Source organism: Symphalangus syndactylus, chromosome 22, assembly GCF_028878055.3.
Source record: "Symphalangus syndactylus isolate Jambi chromosome 22, NHGRI_mSymSyn1-v2.1_pri, whole genome shotgun sequence".
Taxonomy (NCBI): Eukaryota; Metazoa; Chordata; class Mammalia; order Primates; family Hylobatidae; genus Symphalangus; species Symphalangus syndactylus.
Window position 1 is genome coordinate 14,528,622 of NC_072444.2, and position 17,800 is coordinate 14,546,421.

General features: G+C 44.2%; 2 protein-coding genes across 7 annotated transcripts in view; one reads left to right on the forward strand and one right to left on the reverse strand.

Moving 5' to 3' along the window:
* Nucleotides 1-8,912, reverse strand: part of KDM1A (lysine demethylase 1A) — a 64,679-nt gene extending 55,767 nt beyond the window's left edge. For 2 of the 4 annotated variants that reach the window (XM_055262072.2, XM_055262069.2), the window contains exon 1: nt 8,410-8,912. In XM_055262072.2, the coding sequence (XP_055118047.1) occupies nt 8,410-8,766 (357 nt within the window). In that variant the 5' untranslated portion in view covers nt 8,767-8,912. The remainder of the gene's footprint in view (nt 1-8,409) is intronic. The other 2 variants (XM_055262071.2, XM_055262070.2) reach the window with 1 other exon arrangement.
* A 5,302-nt stretch (nt 8,913-14,214) lies between these two features.
* Nucleotides 14,215-17,535, forward strand: TEX46 (testis expressed 46). Of its 3 annotated transcripts, none has more exons than XM_055262458.2 (2): nt 14,215-14,481; nt 17,167-17,535. In XM_055262458.2, the coding sequence occupies exons 1-2, from the start codon at nt 14,290-14,292 to the stop codon at nt 17,467-17,469; spliced, it is 495 nt and encodes a 164-aa protein (XP_055118433.1). In that variant the 5' UTR covers nt 14,215-14,289; the 3' UTR covers nt 17,470-17,535. The 3 variants fall into 3 exon arrangements, 2 of the variants coding, with proteins under 2 accessions (XP_055118433.1, XP_055118434.1); XM_055262459.2 differs by having other exon boundaries at nt 17,269-17,535; XR_008653997.2 differs by lacking the exon at nt 17,167-17,535 and adding an exon at nt 14,624-14,719 and having other exon boundaries at nt 14,376-14,481.
* The last annotated feature ends 265 nt before the right edge of the window (nt 17,536-17,800 follow it).

Consider the following 17,800-nt stretch of genomic DNA (forward strand, 5'->3'; position numbering starts at 1 on the left):
ATCCAATGTCTTGACAAAGAAATAATTAACAAGGAATACACTCGGAAAAGGCTGGTCTAGAAAGGGTTCTTAGTCTTTAGGAACAAAAGAGATTAGAAAAATACCTACAGGTAGAAGCAATAATATCTGATGGTATTATTAAAAACAACTGTTTCACAGAACCCTAGGATCCTTCAAGATTTAGGGCCGGGCGCGGTGGCTCACGCTTGTAATCCCAGCACTTTGGGAGGCCGAGGCGGGCGGATCACGAGGTCAGGAGATCGAGACCACGGTGAAACCCCGTCTCTACTAAAACTACAAAAAATTAGCCGGGCGTGGTGGCGGGCGCCTGTAGTCCCAGCTACTCGGAGAGGCTGAGACGGGAGAATGGCGTGAACCCGGGAGGCGGAGCTTGCAGTGAGCCGAGACTGCGCCACTGCACTCCAGCCTGGGCGACAGAGCGAGACTCCGTCTCAAAAAAAAAAAGATTTAGAATTTTAACTTTTAAAATGTATTACACACCCATGTGTTAAATCTTAATCCTTTAGAGACCACCAACACAATTAACTTGTGCTGCTTGGGTAACTCAATTTGGGGTAGACTTAATGAAGTTTCTTCTGCCATCTCTGTTCAACTGAGAGCATCCTGAGATGACAAAGCAAGCTTAAAAACAAAACAAAACAAAAAGGCTGGGAGCGGTGGCTCAAGCCTGTAATCTCAGTACCTTGGAAGGAAGAAAGTGTAGGATCATTTGAGCCAACTTCTAGACCAGCCTAGACAACACAGGGAAACCCTGTGTTTACAAAGCAATAAAACAACTTAGCCTGGTGTGGTGGCGTGCATCTGCAGTTCCAGCTACTAAGAAGGCTGAGGTGGATCACTTGAACCTGGCGGGGGCTGGGGGGGGTGTCAAAGCTACAGTGAGCTATGATCTAAACACTGCACTCCAGCCTGCGTGACAGAGTCGAGACCCTGTCTCAAAAAAAAAAAAAAAAAGCAAACAAAACCAACATTTTACCTTTTGCACAACTTGTCAAATCAGTACCAGACTGCCACAATACTTCATAAAGCAAAATACAGAAACAAAATTGGATTCTTCCCTGGTGGTCTAGTCGCTGGGGGAAAAAAAATGGATTCTAAGGCTAAAACAAGACTATCATGCTTAATTTCCAATCTCAAATTTGGCTTCCCCTCATTTTCTCATAGACTGACAACTAAAATAAATGTTACAAATTTTAACTTCTTAATACTACTTAATAGTAGTGTGTTTTATTTTGGGATTTTTGATTAAAATTTTATTTTGTAAAAAAGGCTTTCCTCATTTAATAAAGTTTTTTTTTTTAGATAATTTTAAAATTGCCCAGAGCCAAGATGTGACCATTTAATAAAGTTTTAAAACCATCTGAAAGAATCATACAAACTTTAATAAAAACTATTCTCCTGAGAAAAGGAATGGGTACTTTGAACCTAAAGGATTGGGAATCTCTCATCCCTAAGTAAAAATTCCAAAGACTTCAGAGATTCTACAACCACTTACAACCAAGGACATAAAGATGTCCCAACAGGCAGACTATGAGTGAGTAGGGTAATTATTCTTACTTTCACACTGATGACTCTCAAATTTAAATCTTTAGTCTCTTCCTTCTCCTCCCCACACTTATTACAATGATTCATTCACTCCTCAATCTCCTTAAAGCATCAGTCTTTATAAAGAAATCTTTCTTGGGCGGGGCATGGTGGCTCACACCTGTAATCCTAGCACTTTGGGAGGTCCAGGTGAGCAGATCACTTGATCTAAGGAGTTCAAGACCAGCCTGGGCAACACAGCGAGACTCCATCTCTACAAAAATTAGCTGTGGGTGGTGGTGCACATCTGTAGTTCCAGCTACTTGCGGGGGCTGAGGCAGGAGGACCACTTGAACTGGGGAGGTCAAGGCTGCAGTGAGCCATGACTGGGCCATTGCACTACAGCCTGGGTGACAAAGTGAGACACTGCCTCAAAACAAAACAAAACAAAAACACAAAAAAACCAAAACTTTTTCCTTTCACATTGCATTCCTATATCATAACATCTCATGTACCCCATAAATATATATACCTACTATGTACCACAAAAAATAAAATAAAAAAAAACTTTCTCCCTTTTATGTAGGGCAAAGCTGCCAGATTAATTTTCCCATTATGTGATATTTTCTAATAGCTTAACAGATATGAACGTCAAATTTTTCAAACCAGCATATACACTCTCTGGCCTTGACTATTCAAACTGCCTTTTTTATTTTTATTTTTATTTTTTTAAGACAGGGTCTCACTGTCGCCAAGGCTGGAAAGCAGTGGCGTGATCTCAGCTCACTGCAACCTCTGCCTCCCAAGCTCAAGTGATTCCCCTGCCTCAGCCTCCTGAGTAGCTAGGACTACAGGCGCATGCCACCACACCTGGCTAATTTTTATAATTTTGTATAAACAGGGTTTTGCCATGTTGCCAAGGCTGGTATCAAACTCCTGGGCTCAATCGATCTGCCCACCTTGGCCTCCCAAAGTGCTGGGATTACGGGCATGAACCACCATGCCTGGCCTGAATTCAAACAATTCTAATCACTAACACACGAGTAAAAAAGTCCTCAATGCTGGTCTACCAACCTCTAAGCTCCCTAAAGCTACTTCCATCTTTTTCTGTTAATCCAATGCCATATATTCAAGGTCCACCTCCTCTGAGGATTATTTCTTAATTATTCTAAATTAAAAAAATGTATCTGCCAGGCGCAGTGGCTCATGCCTGTAATCCCAGCACTTTGGGAGGCCGAGGTGGGTGGATCACCTGAGGTCAGGAGTTCTAGACCAGCCTTACCAACATGGTGAAACCCCGTCTCTGCTGAAAATACAAAAATTAGCACGGCGTGGTGGCAGGTGCCTGTAATCCCAGCTACTCTGAGGGCTGAGGCAGGAGAATCACTTGAACCTGGGAGGCGGAGGTTGCAATGAGCCGAGATCACACTATCACACTCCAGCCTGAGGGAAAAGAGTGAGACTTCATCTCAAAAAAAAAAAAAAAAAAAAAAAAATCTTTTATCTTCTCTGAAGTCTCACAGCACTTATGGTCTGCACTTCATAATCTAGTAGTTCAAGGCTGTCTGATAGAACTTTTTGTCATAATGGAAAACTTCTCTATCTGTGCTACCAATTCTATGGCTTCAACATGTGCTATACTGAGCACTTATAATGGAGCTAATATGACGGAAGAAACTATTTTTAATTTCAATTTAAACTTAATAGCCACATGTGGCTACAGGCTACCATATTGGACAGCATGAATCTAATGCTCACTACAACCTGGACACAACTCTACAACCCCAACACTACTGGTCCCTTCAATCTATCTTGTTCCTAGACAATTCCTGTTTCTAATTAAATTCATTTGTCCATTGTTCTCAACATTCAGTTGTCCACTCTGGATTCCCTGATGCTTCTCAAACCACTTCCTTTTCTCCACTGGTAGCACCTTAATTACTGGTCACCTACTAATTATATGCCAAACACTGCAATAAGCATTTTGTTTATATTATATCTAAACTTTACAAGGTAGGGCTTATTTACCTGAGGAAAACGAATCAGAGGAAGATGAAATACTTAAACTCCAAAAAGTCCACCCTTTTCCAGAACACTTTTCCAAATTCTGCCATTTCATAGCCTAGCTCAACACCACCATTCCTAAAGGAGTAGGGTGTTCCTGAAGTTCCAACCCAATTTACCAGTTTAAAACCTTAAATATTTTGCCATAATTTTAGCATACACATGCCCAAAAGTGAATGTATTCTGAAACTAATGAAACTGAAGCTTCAGGTACACTCAATTACATGAACTCCTTCCAATACCCTAAACATAATTTTAATTATGTAATGATGTAATTTTGTTAAAGTACAGTCCCCAAAACTGGATAAGCTCCCAAGTCATAAAATATATGCACTTTTTTCCTTGCATACACTGAAGAACTACTGAAGCACGGCCTGTCTATACTGGCCTCAGCTTGGTTTTTATTCCTTAAATGGATACTCTAGCCTCTAAAGTCTGTTTCCTCTGGATCCCAAGACTGGCTAGTTGCTAGCTTCCTAGTTGCTGCCCCAAACAAACACATAACTAATTTTTTTTTTTCTGAAAGTTTAAGAGCTAATTACAATGGCGGATTAAAAAACAGGATAAGTAAGATGAGTTAAACACAGGAGAATTACAAAGAAAAAAATTTTGGTTGGGTGAGGTGGCTCATGTCTGTAATCTCAGCCCTTTGGGGGGCTGAGGCAGGAGGAATAATTGAGCCCAGAAGTTCGAGGCCAGCTGGGGCAACACAGGGAGAAGCCATTTCTACAAAAAATAAAAAATTAGCCAGGCGTGGTTGTGTACAACTGTAGTCCCAGCTACTCAGTAGGCTAAGAGGATCACTTGAGCCTGGGAGGTTGAGGCTGCAGTGAGCTATGATTGAGCCACTGCATTCCAGCATGGGTGACAGAGTGAGACCCTGCCTCGAAAAAATTAATCAGTTAGCTAAAAAAAGAAATCTTTCTTGTAGGAGACAGCTTAAAAAATAACAGTAAAATCTAATAGTGTGCCCCAAACTTACAATCTGCAGATTCAACACAATCACAACCAGAATCCCAGCAGCTCTTTTTGCAGAAACTGACAAGCTGGTCCTAAAATTCGTATGAAAATGCAAAGCATTCAGAACAGCCAAAATAATCTTGCAAAAGAAGAACAAAGTTGAGGAACACTTCCTAATTTCAAAATTTATTACGAAACTAAAGTAATCAGGATAGTGTGGTACTGGAATGGACGGAAATATATAATAGATCAATGGAATAGAGTTGAGAGTCCAGAAATAAACTCTTACATTTATAGTCAATCAACGAGGGTGCCAACTATTCATTGAGAGAAAGAATAGTCTTCAATAAACCGTGCTGGGACAACATGCAAAATAATGAAACTGAACCCCTACCTCACACAATATACAAAAATTAACTGAGAAAAGATCATCCACATAAATGCAAGAGCTAAAACTAAAAAACTCCTAGAAGAAAACATAGGAGTAAATCCTCGTAACATTGGATAAGGCAATGGTTTATTAGATATAACACCAGAAGGGAACAAAAGAATAAATTAGATCTCATCAAAATCACAAATTTCTGTAACCAGAATATGTAAAGAACTCTTAGTAGAAAATGATGAAGACAACTCAATTTTTAAAAATGAGCCAAGGATTTGAATAGTCATTTCAACAAAAATATAAAAATGGCCAATAAACACATGAAAAGATGCCCATCATCATTAGTCATTAGGGAAATGCATATCAAAACCACAATGAGATACCACTTCACCCCCAATAGGATGGCTACAGTAAAAGACAAACAATATTAAATATCAAGAAGGATATGCAGGCTCGGTGAGGTGGCCCCACCTGTAATCCCAGCACTTTGGGAGGCCGATGTGCGTGGATGGCTTGAGGCCAGGAGTTTAAGACCATCCTGGCCAACATGGTGAAACACTGTCTCTACTAAAAATACAAAAATTGGCCAGAGGTGGTGGCAGGCGCCTGTAATCCCAGCTACTCGGCTGGCTAAGGCAGGAGAATCGCTTGAACCCAGGAGGAGGAGGCTGCAGTAAGCCGAGATCACACCACTGCACTCCAGCCTGGGTGACAGACAGAGACTGTCTCGCGAAAAAAAAAAAAAAAGAAGAAGAAGGCTGGGCGCAGTGGCTCGCTCCTGTAATCCCAGCACTTTGGGAGGCTGAGGTGGGCAGATCACCTGAGGTCAGGAGTTTAAAACAGCCTGATCGACATGCAGAAACTCTGTCTCTACTAAAAACACAATACAAAGTTAGCCGGGCATGGTGGCGCATGCCTGTAATCCCAGCTACTCAGGAGGCTGAGGCAGGAGAATCACTTGAACCTCGGAGGCAGATGTTGCAGTGAGCCAAGGTCACGCCATTGCACTCCAGCCTGGGTAACAAGAGCGAAACTCCATCTCAAAAAAAAAAAAAAAAAAGGAAGAAGAACATTGGAGAAACTGGAACCCTCATATATTTACTAATGGGAAAGTAAAATGGTGCAGCTGCTATGGGAAACTGTTTGGCTATACCTCAAAAGTAAAACCGAGAATTAACATAAAACCTAGGAATTCTACTCTTAGGCCCACACCCAAGAGAACTGAAAACATTCACAAAATAAACTGTACACTAATGTTCACAGCAGCATTATGTAAAACAGCCAAGACATGGAAACAAACCCAAATGTCCATCAAATGATGAATAGATAAACCAAATTTGGTATATCCATACAATGGAATATTATTCAGCCATAAAGAGTTATCAAGTACTGAATGGAAGCACTATAACGTGAACGAACCCTGAAAACATGCTAAAGCCAAATACAAAAGGCTACATAAGATTTTATATAAAATGTTCAGAATAGGCAAATCCATAGACACACAGTAGATTAGTGGTTGCCAGGGACTGGGGGTAGGGAGGACTGGGGAGTGACTGCTAATGATACAGATGTCTTTGGGGATGATGAAAAGGTTCTAAAATCAATTGTGGTGTTGGCTGTACAATCTTGTAAATATGCTAAAAACCACTGAATCATACATTTTAAAACGGTGAATATTATTATACATGCATTATCCCAATAAGCCTGTTTTTTTGTTTGCTTTTAGACAGACTTTCGCTCTTGTTGCCCAGGCTGAAGTGCAGTGGCACGATCTCGGCTCACCGCAACGTCTGCCTCCCAGGTTCAAGCAATTCTCCCTAACTCAGCCTCCTGAGTAGCTGGGATTACAGGCGCCTGCCACCACGCCCGGCTAATTTTTTGTATTTTTAGTAGAGACGGGGCTTTCATCATGTTGGCCAGGCTGGTCTCGAACTCCTGACCTCAGGCGATCCACCCGCCTCGGCCTCCCAAAGTTTAGGGATTACAGGAGTGAGCCACTGTGCCCAGCCAATAAATCTGTTTTAAAAAACATCTTATACATGGCTTCTGGCCACCTGTCTATTGAAATCGTAAAATAACACTCTTGACTTCTGCCATTTCATTTCTGAGGGCTGGTGTCACCAACCTCTGTGCTTTTCTAACCCATGCTTTGGTAAAAGCTCCAGAAAGTCTTGCCTCCAAAACGGTCTTTTATCCAGCACTGGTTATACTTTAGAGAGTTGGCTCAAGTAGGCAGATAAATATGAGGGCTCTCAGACTGGGTAATACTCATCTCAAGAAGCTCCCCATACACATTGACTTGGTATTCACACTTAAAAATTATGTAGACAATTTTTTCAAGCATAAATTATATAATCTGCAAATTTTTATTTAAATGTTGACTATACGCACATATATATTCAGGTTGTTTTTTCCAACTAGACCATTCAATCTCCAGAAAGGGCCCAAGTCTAAAGTCTGCGCCCTAATACTGCCCCAGTGCCCTGCACACAGTGTCCCATGTGGTCCTTTGTTTCAAGGGCTGATGATACCCTGTAACAACATGAATGTGGGCATTACATTCCACTTCCATCACTTATTTAGCTTTGGGACTTTAGGCAAGTTGCTTAAATTGTGTGCCTCAGTTTACTCATTCCTAAAATAGGTCTAGCAATACCTGCCCGTTGGTATTTAGCGCCCGTTGGTATTTAGCAAAAAAAAAAAAAAAAAAAGTAATGTTGGTGACACGCTGAATATAGCATCTAGGACACAGACATTTGAGGCAGTCACTGTCTGTATATACTGTTTGGAGTCAAATCTTTTCCTTCCCATATATTTGCATTTTGACTATTATTTGCTCTCTCAGTCAGCAGCTTCCTCATCTGCAAAATTCTACGCCAAAAGATCGCTGGGAGGATTTTTAAAAAAGAAAAAAAAAAAGACTAGAACTCCTACCACACAGCAGGGTTTTGCTCAAACAAAAACAAAAGCAAAAACGACCCTTTCTTTTCCATCTCCCCGGCTAAGGCGATTTCTTTAGCATCAACCTACAGCCCCCTCGTGCACCCAGCTGAAACGCCATCAATATCGCCGAACAGCTTCCAGACCTATCTGTGAACAAACAAGTGAGGTCTCCAAGAACGCCAACCGTAACCCCACGTCAGGGAGCCATTTTCCAGTCAAGAAAACGAAAAGGCGTACAAGAAAGACTTAAGGAATAAAATACCCCTCCCAGCAATCATCGATGCCCCTTCCCACGTCGCTCGGGACCCAGCACAAAGACCGCAGTCAACACCGGCAAAGACTTTTCCTTTCTCACCCCACCCGTCCAGCTAAAGGGGACGTGGCGTGGGCAGCGATACAAGGGGAGGTCTGAGTGGTCGCAGGGCCCAAGACCGGGCGGCGGCGGGGGAGGGCGGAGCAGCCTCGGGGAAGCTCGGCACCGGGCGGTGTCGTTTGAGGGAAGAGTCGAGCCTTACCTTCGCCCGCTTGCGCCGGCTGGTCCGACGCCCCTCCGGAGTCTCTGCTATTCCAGTTTCCATGGGGGTCGCAGACCCAGGCACGACAGTAGGCCCGGCCTGAGGCCCTGCGGACCCCGGCGGTTCCGCCAGGCCCCCGGGGGGCGAGGCCCGCGGAGGCTCTTTCTTGCGGGGTGTGCGCTCCCCCACCGCCCCCGGCCCGACCTCGGCTGGGCCCGACAGGCCCGCGGGCTGCGCGGCCACCTCAGACCCGTTCTCGGAGCCGCCTGCTGTCCCGGGGCCAGCCTCCGTCCCGGCTGCTGCCGCTGCAGCCGCCGCCGCCGCCGCCGCGGCTGCCGCCTTCTTCCCAGATAACATCTCGGGCCGCCGGGCCGCCGACGGCCGTAGGGGCCGCTCGGTCTGTCGCTCCGTGGGTCCGAACCGCCTTGCCTCGCCTCGCCTCGCCTGGCTTCACGCTGCCCGCGCGCCGCCAACCGCCGTCGCGTACGCACGCGCTAAGCGCGCTCCCGCCGCGCCGGGACAAAAAGAGTCGGAGACGCCCACGAGCCCCGCCCCTCCCCCGCAGCCATAGAGCGGCGTTCTCGCGGCTAGAGCGGCACCGCAGCAAAGAACGTGTAGCTTGCCTAGAGCGTCTCCCCGGCGTTTGGAGTGGGACCTGGCACGGTCCATGGTCTTAGGGCTTCTGGGCCAGACTAAACCTCCGAAGGTGACCATTTCCTCCAGGGAGTGGCGGGTTTGCATGCGTGCGTTCGTTCATTCACTCACCCAGTTATTCATTAATTCAACGAGTATTTATTAATGCTTGCCTACTACGTAACAAGGGTTACATTATGAAGTTCTAGCTTTCAAAGAACTTACAGTCTAATGGGGGAAAACACTGAAGTATGTTGGTAGAGCGTCTTACTCATTCATAATTGCCCTGCTTGGACTGGGCAAAAAACTTGGAGAGCACAGCAGTTTCGATGGTAGTAAAATGGAGACAAGTTAGGAAATCCAGATTTGAGTCCAGACGGAATTGCTCTTGTCTCCAAGCCTTTGTTCATGCTTTTCCTTCTGGCTGGACCCCAACCCTATTTGCACCCCATGTCTTGTGCTTCTCCCATCCCCCATGTCCCCCATCTCCCATGTCCCCCATCCTTCATGTCCCCCGTCCCCATCCACATAACACCTCTTTCTACTCCAGGTTAATTCTTTCTAATAATGATAGTAGTGGTTTATTCTTTTAATTTTTTGAGGAATCCCTTGCTGACCCAAAACTGGAACAGGTCGTGTACTTTTAGCATGTGTGTACTTATTACATAAACAATTGTCTTTTTAATAGTCTGTCTCTTCAAAGTGAAATTGTCAAAAAATTATTCCATTTACGTGAAGTTCAAGAACTGGTAAAACTAATCTCTAGTAATAGACTCCAATCAGCCCTTGCCTGAGATGGGGGTCGGAGGTTGACTGCAAGAGAACAAGAAAGAAAGACTTGCAAGACTTAACTTAAAAAAGAAGAAGGAGCAAGAACATGTGGAGTGATGGAAATGTTTTATATCTTGATTGGGGTGATGGTTACAGAGGTGTATATATTTGTGAAAACTCTATGAACTATCCATGTAAAATAGATATATTTTATGTAACTGTAGTACTTCAGTAAAGTTGTTTTTCTAAAAAACTAAGCAAACAGACAAAAAGGCAATCAAGTGTAGAAAGGAAAAAAAGTAAAAGCTATGCAAGAAAGAAAATGTATCAGAGTGGGGTGGCATGCACTTGTAGTATCAGCTGCTCGGGAGACTGAGATGGGAGAATCACTTGAGCCTAGGAGTTCAAGTCCAGCCTGAGCAACATAGTGAAACTGCGTTTCTAAAAAAAAAGAGGAAAGAAAAAGAAAGAAAATATAATCATAGTACAACATATGGCTCAGCTGTGAACTGTATTAACATGACCATAAAAACATAAGCAGTGAATATTGTTTTACTTATTTTTTCTTTTGTTCGTTTGTTTCTTTCTTTCCTTTTTTTTTTTTTTTTTTGTTTTTTGAGGCAGAGTCTTGCTCTGTTGCCCAGGCTCGAGTGCAGGGGTGCAATCTTGGCTCAATGCAACCTCTGCCTCCCAAGTTCAAGCGATTCTCCTGCCTCAGCCTCCCCAGTAGCTGGGATTACAGGCGTGTGCCACCATGCCTGGCTAATTTTTGTATTTTTGGTAGAAACAGGGTTTCGCCATGTTGGCTAGGCTTGTCTACAACTCCTGACCTCAAGTGATCCTCCCACCTCGGCCTCCCAAAGTGCAGGGATTACAGGTATGAGCCACCGTGCCTGGCCGAGCAGTGAATATTGTTTTAACCAAAGTGGTAGAATTACATTAAGAGAATGGAGAAAAAAGAAAGTTTGTGGGGAGAAAGATGAGAAGGTTTTAAGGATTTGGGGAAGTAGGGAGGTTGTTGGGGGAGGTGCTGCTTGGGATCTAAATTATCTTTCACCATAAAAATATAATACATAATGTTGGCCAGGCGCGGTGGCTCACGCCTGTAATCCCAGCACTTTGGGAGGCCGAGGCGGGCAGATCACGAGGTCAGGAGATCAAGACCATCCTGGCTAACACAGTGAAACCCCGTCTCTACTAAAAATACAAAAAAATTAGCCGGGCGTGGTGGCAGGCGCCTGTAGTCCCAGCTACTCTGAGGCCGAGGCAGGAGAATGGCATGAACCCAGGAGGCGGAGGTAGCAGTGAGCCGAGATCGCCCCACTGCACTCCAGCCTGGGTGATAGAGCGAGACTCCGCCTGAAAAAAAGTAATTATATATATATATATAATATTTTATATATATTATATAAAATACATAATGTCAAAATTGAGAAATCAAAAAATAATATAAGCATACTATTTAGAAATATCAAGGTAAATACAGAAGAAACTGCTAAAAAATTTGGAATTGGTTGTCTCTAAGGCTTGGAACTTGACAGTGGAAAGGGGTGAGACAGTGGATTGGAGCTTGTTTTAAATCCCGTAGTTCTATCTGACTTGTTTGCACATTTAATAGTTTGATAAAACTTGAAATTAGATTTTAAAAACATATATACCCTTTGACCAAGTAATTCTACTTTCAGGAAAGCATTCTAGGGAAAGATTCAGTTTGTGTACAGATTTAACTTCAACACTGTATATCTCAGGTTATACGTAATAACGATAAAGGAGAACTAACCTAAAAACCCAACAAAGGCCAGGCACAGTGGCTTGCATCTGTAATCCCAGCACTTTGGGAAGCCGAGGTGGAAGGATTGCTTGAGCCCAGGAGTTTAAGGCTACAGTGAGCTATGGTCACGCCACTGCACTCCAGCCTGGGCAACAGAGCAAGACCCTGTCTCTAAAACAATAAAAATTTTAAAAAGCCCCAACAAGTGGTAACCAATTTAATACAATCATACACCGCATAACAACGTTTCCATCAACAACAGACTGCATATATGATAGCGGTCCCATAAAATTATATAACACATTTTTACCATACCTTTTCTATCTTTTCTATGTTTAGACAGAATTGCCTACAGTATTCAGTACAATAACGTGCCATAAAGGTTTGTAGCCTATTAACAATAGACTATACCATATAGCCTAGGTGTGTAGTAGGCTATACCATTTAGGTTTGTGTTAAGTATGCTCTATGATGTTCACACAACGATGAAATTGCCTAATGGCGCTTTTCTCAGAATGTATCCCATCGTTCAGGGAGGCATGGTTCTAGCAAGGCGTGATTCTATATTGGAATATCACAGCCACTAAAACTGATATTTTTACGTAAAGAATTCCTGGCCGGCTGTGGTGGCTCATGCCTGTAATCCCAGCACTTCGGGAGGCCGAGGCGGGTGGATCACCTGAGTTCAGGAATTCGAGACCGGCCTGGCCAACAAATGGTGAAACCCCGTCTCTACTAAAAATACAAAAATTAGCCGGGTGTGGTGGCACTTACCCGTTTTTTCCCCAGAAATAACTAATTCATATCAGACGTTTTTATTGTGATAAAATACACATAACATAAAATTTATGATCCTAACCCTTTTGAGTATACTGTTTAGTAGTGTTAGATGCATTCACATCGTTGGATAAACAATCTCCAGAATTCTTTTCGTCTTGCAAAACTCTGTACACATTAACCAATGACTACATTTGCCCCTCCGTCCAGCCCCTGGCAGCCATCATTCTACTCTTTGCCTCTATGAATTTGACTATTGTAGATAGCTCATATAAGTGGAATCATACGGTATTTGTTTTTTTTTGTGACTGACTTATTTCACTTAGCTTCATGTCCTCAAGGTTCATCTATGTTGTAACATGTTAGAATTTCCTTCCTTTTTAAGGCTGGTAATATTGTGTGTATATAACATTTTATTATCCATTCATCTGTGGATGGACACTTGGGTTGCTTCCACATTTTGGCTATTTTGAATAATGCTGCTGTGAACATTGGTCTACAAATATCTCTTCAAGACTCTGCTTTCAATTCTTTGGGAATATCCAAAAGTGGAATTGCTATAGCAATATATGCTTTTTTTTTGAGAAGGAGTCTTACTGCTGTCGCCCAGGCTGGAGTGCAGTGGCGCGATCTCGGCACACTGCAACCTCCGCCTCCTGGGTTCCAGAAATTCTCCTGCCTCAGCCTCCCAAGTAGCTGAGATGACAGGCGCCCGCAACCACACCTGGCTAATTTTTGTATTTTTGGTAGAGACGGGGTTTCACCATGTTGGCCAGGCTGGTCTTGGGTGATCCACCCGCCTCGGCCTCCCAAAGTGCTGGGATTACAGGCGTGAGCCACTGTGCCCGGCTAGTATTTTTTAAAAGCTGATGTCTCCACCGGGCACGGGGACTCACACCTGTAATCCCAGCACTTTGGGAGGCCGAGGTGGGCGGATCATTTGAGGTCAGGAGTTTGAGACCAGCCTGACCAACATGGTGAAACCCTGTCTCTACTAAAAATACAAAAATTAGGTGGGTGTGGTGGTGTGTGCCTGTAATTCTAACTACTTGGGAGGCTGAGGCAGGAAAATCACTTGAACCTGGGAGGCAGAGGTTACAGGGAGCCAAGATGGTGCCACTGCACTCCAGCCTGGGCAACAGAGTGAGAGTCTGTCTCAAAAAAGAAAATAAATAAATAAAATAAAATAATAAAAGTTAATGTCTCCAGGCAGGAGAATTGCTTGAGGCTAGGAGTTTGAGACCAGCCTGGGCAATATAGCAAGGCCTTGTCTCTAAAAAAAAAAAATTTTTTTGAATTAGCTGGGCGTGGTGGCACATGCCTGTATTCTTAGCTACTCAGGAGGCTGAGGTAGGAGGATCACTTGAGCCCAGGAGTTGGAGGCTTCAGTGAGCCACAATCACACCACTGCACTCCAACCTGGGCAACACAGTGAGACCTTGTCTCAAAAATAAAGTAGAATAATAATAAATAAAAAGTTAATGTCTAGCTGTACAGAGTCCAAAACCTAATCAATATTACATATTATATTAAACAAAGTTACCTTCCCCTAAAGTATCAGGTGACCAATAGATGGGCTAGTATAACTGTGAAAGCAGTTATGTCTAGGTTTGGATAGCTTTTCTTTGCCCCTGTGATGGTAGGGGCTCTGTATTCGCCATTGTTTTTGCCAGAAGTACTGGGGAATGAATGAGGAGGCCTACATCGCCTGGCTATTGTGAGGACATCATGAGATAATGCTTTCAAACTGCCTGTCAGAGTCTGGCACATAGTGGGTGCTTCAGACAAAGGAGGAGTTATTATTACTGTTATGCGGCAGCTGGGTGGGGGGAGGGAGCTGGCTGTGACTCAGAGGAGTGGGTGGCTGTGACTCTTGTCATGGAGGGGCCTGAGGCAGGGTCCTGAGGCCTGTGTGCCTCCACGCCATAATGCTGGCAGAACTGATATTTCTCTTGAGGAGTCTCCATGGGATACTTGCCTCCGCAGGCACCATAGGAGCAGTGGCAGCTTGGCTGATGAGCTATAAGCCAGCCTTGTTTGGGTTCCTATTCCTTCTGCTGTTGCTTAGCAACTGGCTGGTCAAGTATGAACACAAGCTCACCCTCCCAGAGCCCCAGCAGGTGAGCAAGAGGGGGCTTGGCTTCAGCTCAGGGATAGGGGATATTTGCAGCTAGATTAGGTGGGTAGGGAACAGGGTAGGTGTTGAAATAATGGGGCAAGACTGGGGAATCCAAGACTCTGGTCTAAATCACCACTCTACAGCTTCCTCTTAGGTGGTGCCGGGTAAATCACTTCCCTCCACGAGGCCTCAGTTGCCTCACCTCAGCTGTTAAATCAGGACCACCCCAGACTCTCCTATTTCATGTTTGATGTCAACATGCTTTGGCAAGAGTAACAACTACTTTAATGTGAAAAAAATAAAAAAAATTAACATGGATGAACTTACATACATATCTAAAATAGAATAATAAAGACAGCAGAAATGTACATAGATTATGACATCTTTCATTTAATGTTAAAAACATGCTAGGCTGGGCGCAGTGGCTCACGCCTGTAATCCCAGCACTTTGGAAGGCCAAGGCAGGTGGATCACTTGAAGTCAGGAGTTCAAGATCAGCCTGGCCAACATGGTAAAACCCAGTCTCTACTAAAAATACAAAAATTAGCTGGGTGTGGTGACACACACCTGTAATACAAGCTACTCAGGAGGCTGAGGCAGGAGAATCACTTGAACCCAGGGGACTGAGGTTGCAGTGAGCTGAGATCATGCCACTGCACTCCAGCCTGGGCAACAGAGCAAGATTCCATCTAAAAACAAAAACAAAAACAAAAGCAAAAAAACATGCAAAACAGCCTGGCACAGTGGCTCACACCTATAATCCCTGCACTTTAGGATGCCGAGGCAGGTCGATGACCACTTGAGGCCAGGAGTTTGAGAATAGCTCGGGCAACATGACGAAACCCCATCTCTACAAAAAATGCAAAAATGAGCCAGGCGTGGTGGTGCGTGCCTATAGTCTCAGCTACTCAGGAGACTGAGGTGGGAGAATCACCTGAGCCCGAGAAGTTGAGGCTGCAGTGAGCACGCCACTGTACTACAGCCTGGATGACAGAGTGAGACTCTGTCTCAAAAAAAAAAAGCAAAACAATAGCCTATCTTATTTATAGATGTGTATGTACAGTGAAAGTATTTTAAGGCAGGATGCCTCAATCTTGGCACTGTTGACATTTTGGGCCAGATAATTCTCCATTGTGGGAGGCTCACCTGTCACCTGTACATTGTTAGCTTGGCAGCAACCCTGGCCCCCTACCCATGAGATGCCAAGTAGCACACCTGCCATTTCATGACAGTCCAAAGTATTTCCAGATATTGCCAAATGTCCCCTGGGGAGGGCAGAATGCCTCCCATTGAGAACTACTTTATAAAGAAATGAATGGAAAAATAAATTTTAAATGCAGGATTACAGTTAAGATGATGATATTCAGGGAGGGAGGAGGACGCTGTGGGTGGGAGAGTCCACAGGGAACTTTAGTTATATTTATGATATTTTATTTCTTAAGTTGATATGGGAATATGAGTATTTGTTGTATTATTTACCTTTTTTGCATGTCTGATATGTTGAATTTTTTTCAGTTAACCATTTTATTTTATTTATGTATTTAGTTTTTTGAGACAGGGTCTCACTCTGTGGCCCAGGCTGGATGCAGTGGCACAACCTTGGCTCACTGCAGCCTCGACCTCCCTGGGCTCAGGTGATCCTTCCGTCTCAGCCTCCCAAGTAGCTGGGACTACAGGTGTGCACAGGGCTAATTTTTTCTAGTATTTGTAGAGATGGGATTTTACCATGTTTCCCAGGCTGGTTTCAAACTCCTGGGCTCCAGCGATCCTCCTGCCTCTGCCTTTGAAGGTGCTGGGATTACAGCCATGAGCCACCACACCTGGCTTAATTTTTAAATATTTTAAAGACTATTAGTTTGTAGCTGAATCCAAAAAGAAAAAAAAAAGTGTTATTAACCAGGGGAGGGAGAGATGAGGATCATAGAGATAAAAGCATGTCATGAGACCACTGAGACTTCGCAGTTTGAGATCGTACTGGGCCTGACAAAATGCTCAGAGAGGCACGTTGGAAAAACGGGCTCTGGAGATAGATATATTTAGGCTAAGGGCTTTATGTCCACTGCGACTGGCAGATTAGCGGGCCATCTCATGCATTCCTATGAACCAAAGGCAAGTGGAAGACTCGGGAATTTGAGGCTGTATGATGCTGAGAAAGTGACCTCCCGGCTGGGCCTGGTGGCTCACGCCTGTAATCCCAGCACCTTGGGAGGCCAAGGCGGGCAGATCACCTGAGGTCGGGAGTTCGAGACCAGCCTGATCAACATGGTGAAACCCCATCTCTACTAATAATTACAAATACAAATACAAAAAATTTCTACTAATACAAAAAGTTAGCTGGGTTTGGTGGCACACACCTGTAATCCCAGCTACTCTGGAGGCTGAGGCAGGAGAATAATTTGAACCTGGGAGGTGGAGGTTGCAGTGAGCCGAGATCACACCATTGCACTCCAGCCTGGGCAACAAGAGTGAGACTCCGTCTCAAAAAAAAAAAAAGAAAGAAAGTGACTTCCCGTTACTGGGTCCCAAGTCTCCACAAAATGAGGCAATGATGCTCCCCTTGCAGGCAGTTGTGAGAATCTATTAAGATAATGTTTGTAAACCACCTGGCACAGAGCAGGTGTTCAAGCAAGGAAGGGATTATCATTATTAACCAACTTTCCCCTTTTCCTGGTGTTGGGGAGCTTAGAAGGAGGAAGACAAACCAAAGACTTCCGAAAACGACTCCAAGAACAACAAGGCCGTGAACACAAAAGAAGTCAATGGAACGCATGCCTGCTTTGCCCTCCAGGACGAGATCCTCCAACGGCTGTTGTTCAGTGAAATGAAGATGAAGGTCCTAGAAAATCAGATGTTCATCATATGGAATAAAATGAATCACCACGGGCGGTCAAGCAGACATCGGAATTTTCCCATGAAGAAACACAAAATGAGGAGGCATGAGTCAATTTGCCCCACCCTGTCTGACTGTACTTCGAGTTCCCCCAGCTAATGAGGCCAAGGCGGGCTGGCCTCTGCCGATGTTACCTTTTACCTCAGTAAAACCCAGTCACAGCCTATTGAATGTTCATAGTAAGTCGTAACAGAAAGGTGCCTAGGAACCAGGAAGAAGATCAGAGGCTGAAAGATTGCCTCTGGAAAAGAAATCTGTACACACCAGGTCCACCAGGTAGCATGTAGTGACACGGCCTGATGGGGCTCTAGAACCATCCCTTTTTAGAGTCTTCTGTTTCAGTTGATTCTACCCTGGTTCCTCCCTGGCCCTGTGCTGTTCACTTTGAGTCTCCCCACTCCTGCCCTAGCCCCTAGTCTCCCCTCTCATC

Excerpts from the sequence above, each read along its gene's own strand:
- TEX46 (XM_055262458.2), top strand. The coding sequence starts at position 14,290 with ATGCTGGCAGAACTGATATTTCTCTTGAGGAGTCTCCATGGGATACTT. Across the intron at positions 14,482-17,166 it reads CCCTCCCAGAGCCCCAGCAG|AAGGAGGAAGACAAACCAAA; the intron begins GTGAGCAAGAGG and ends TGGGGAGCTTAG.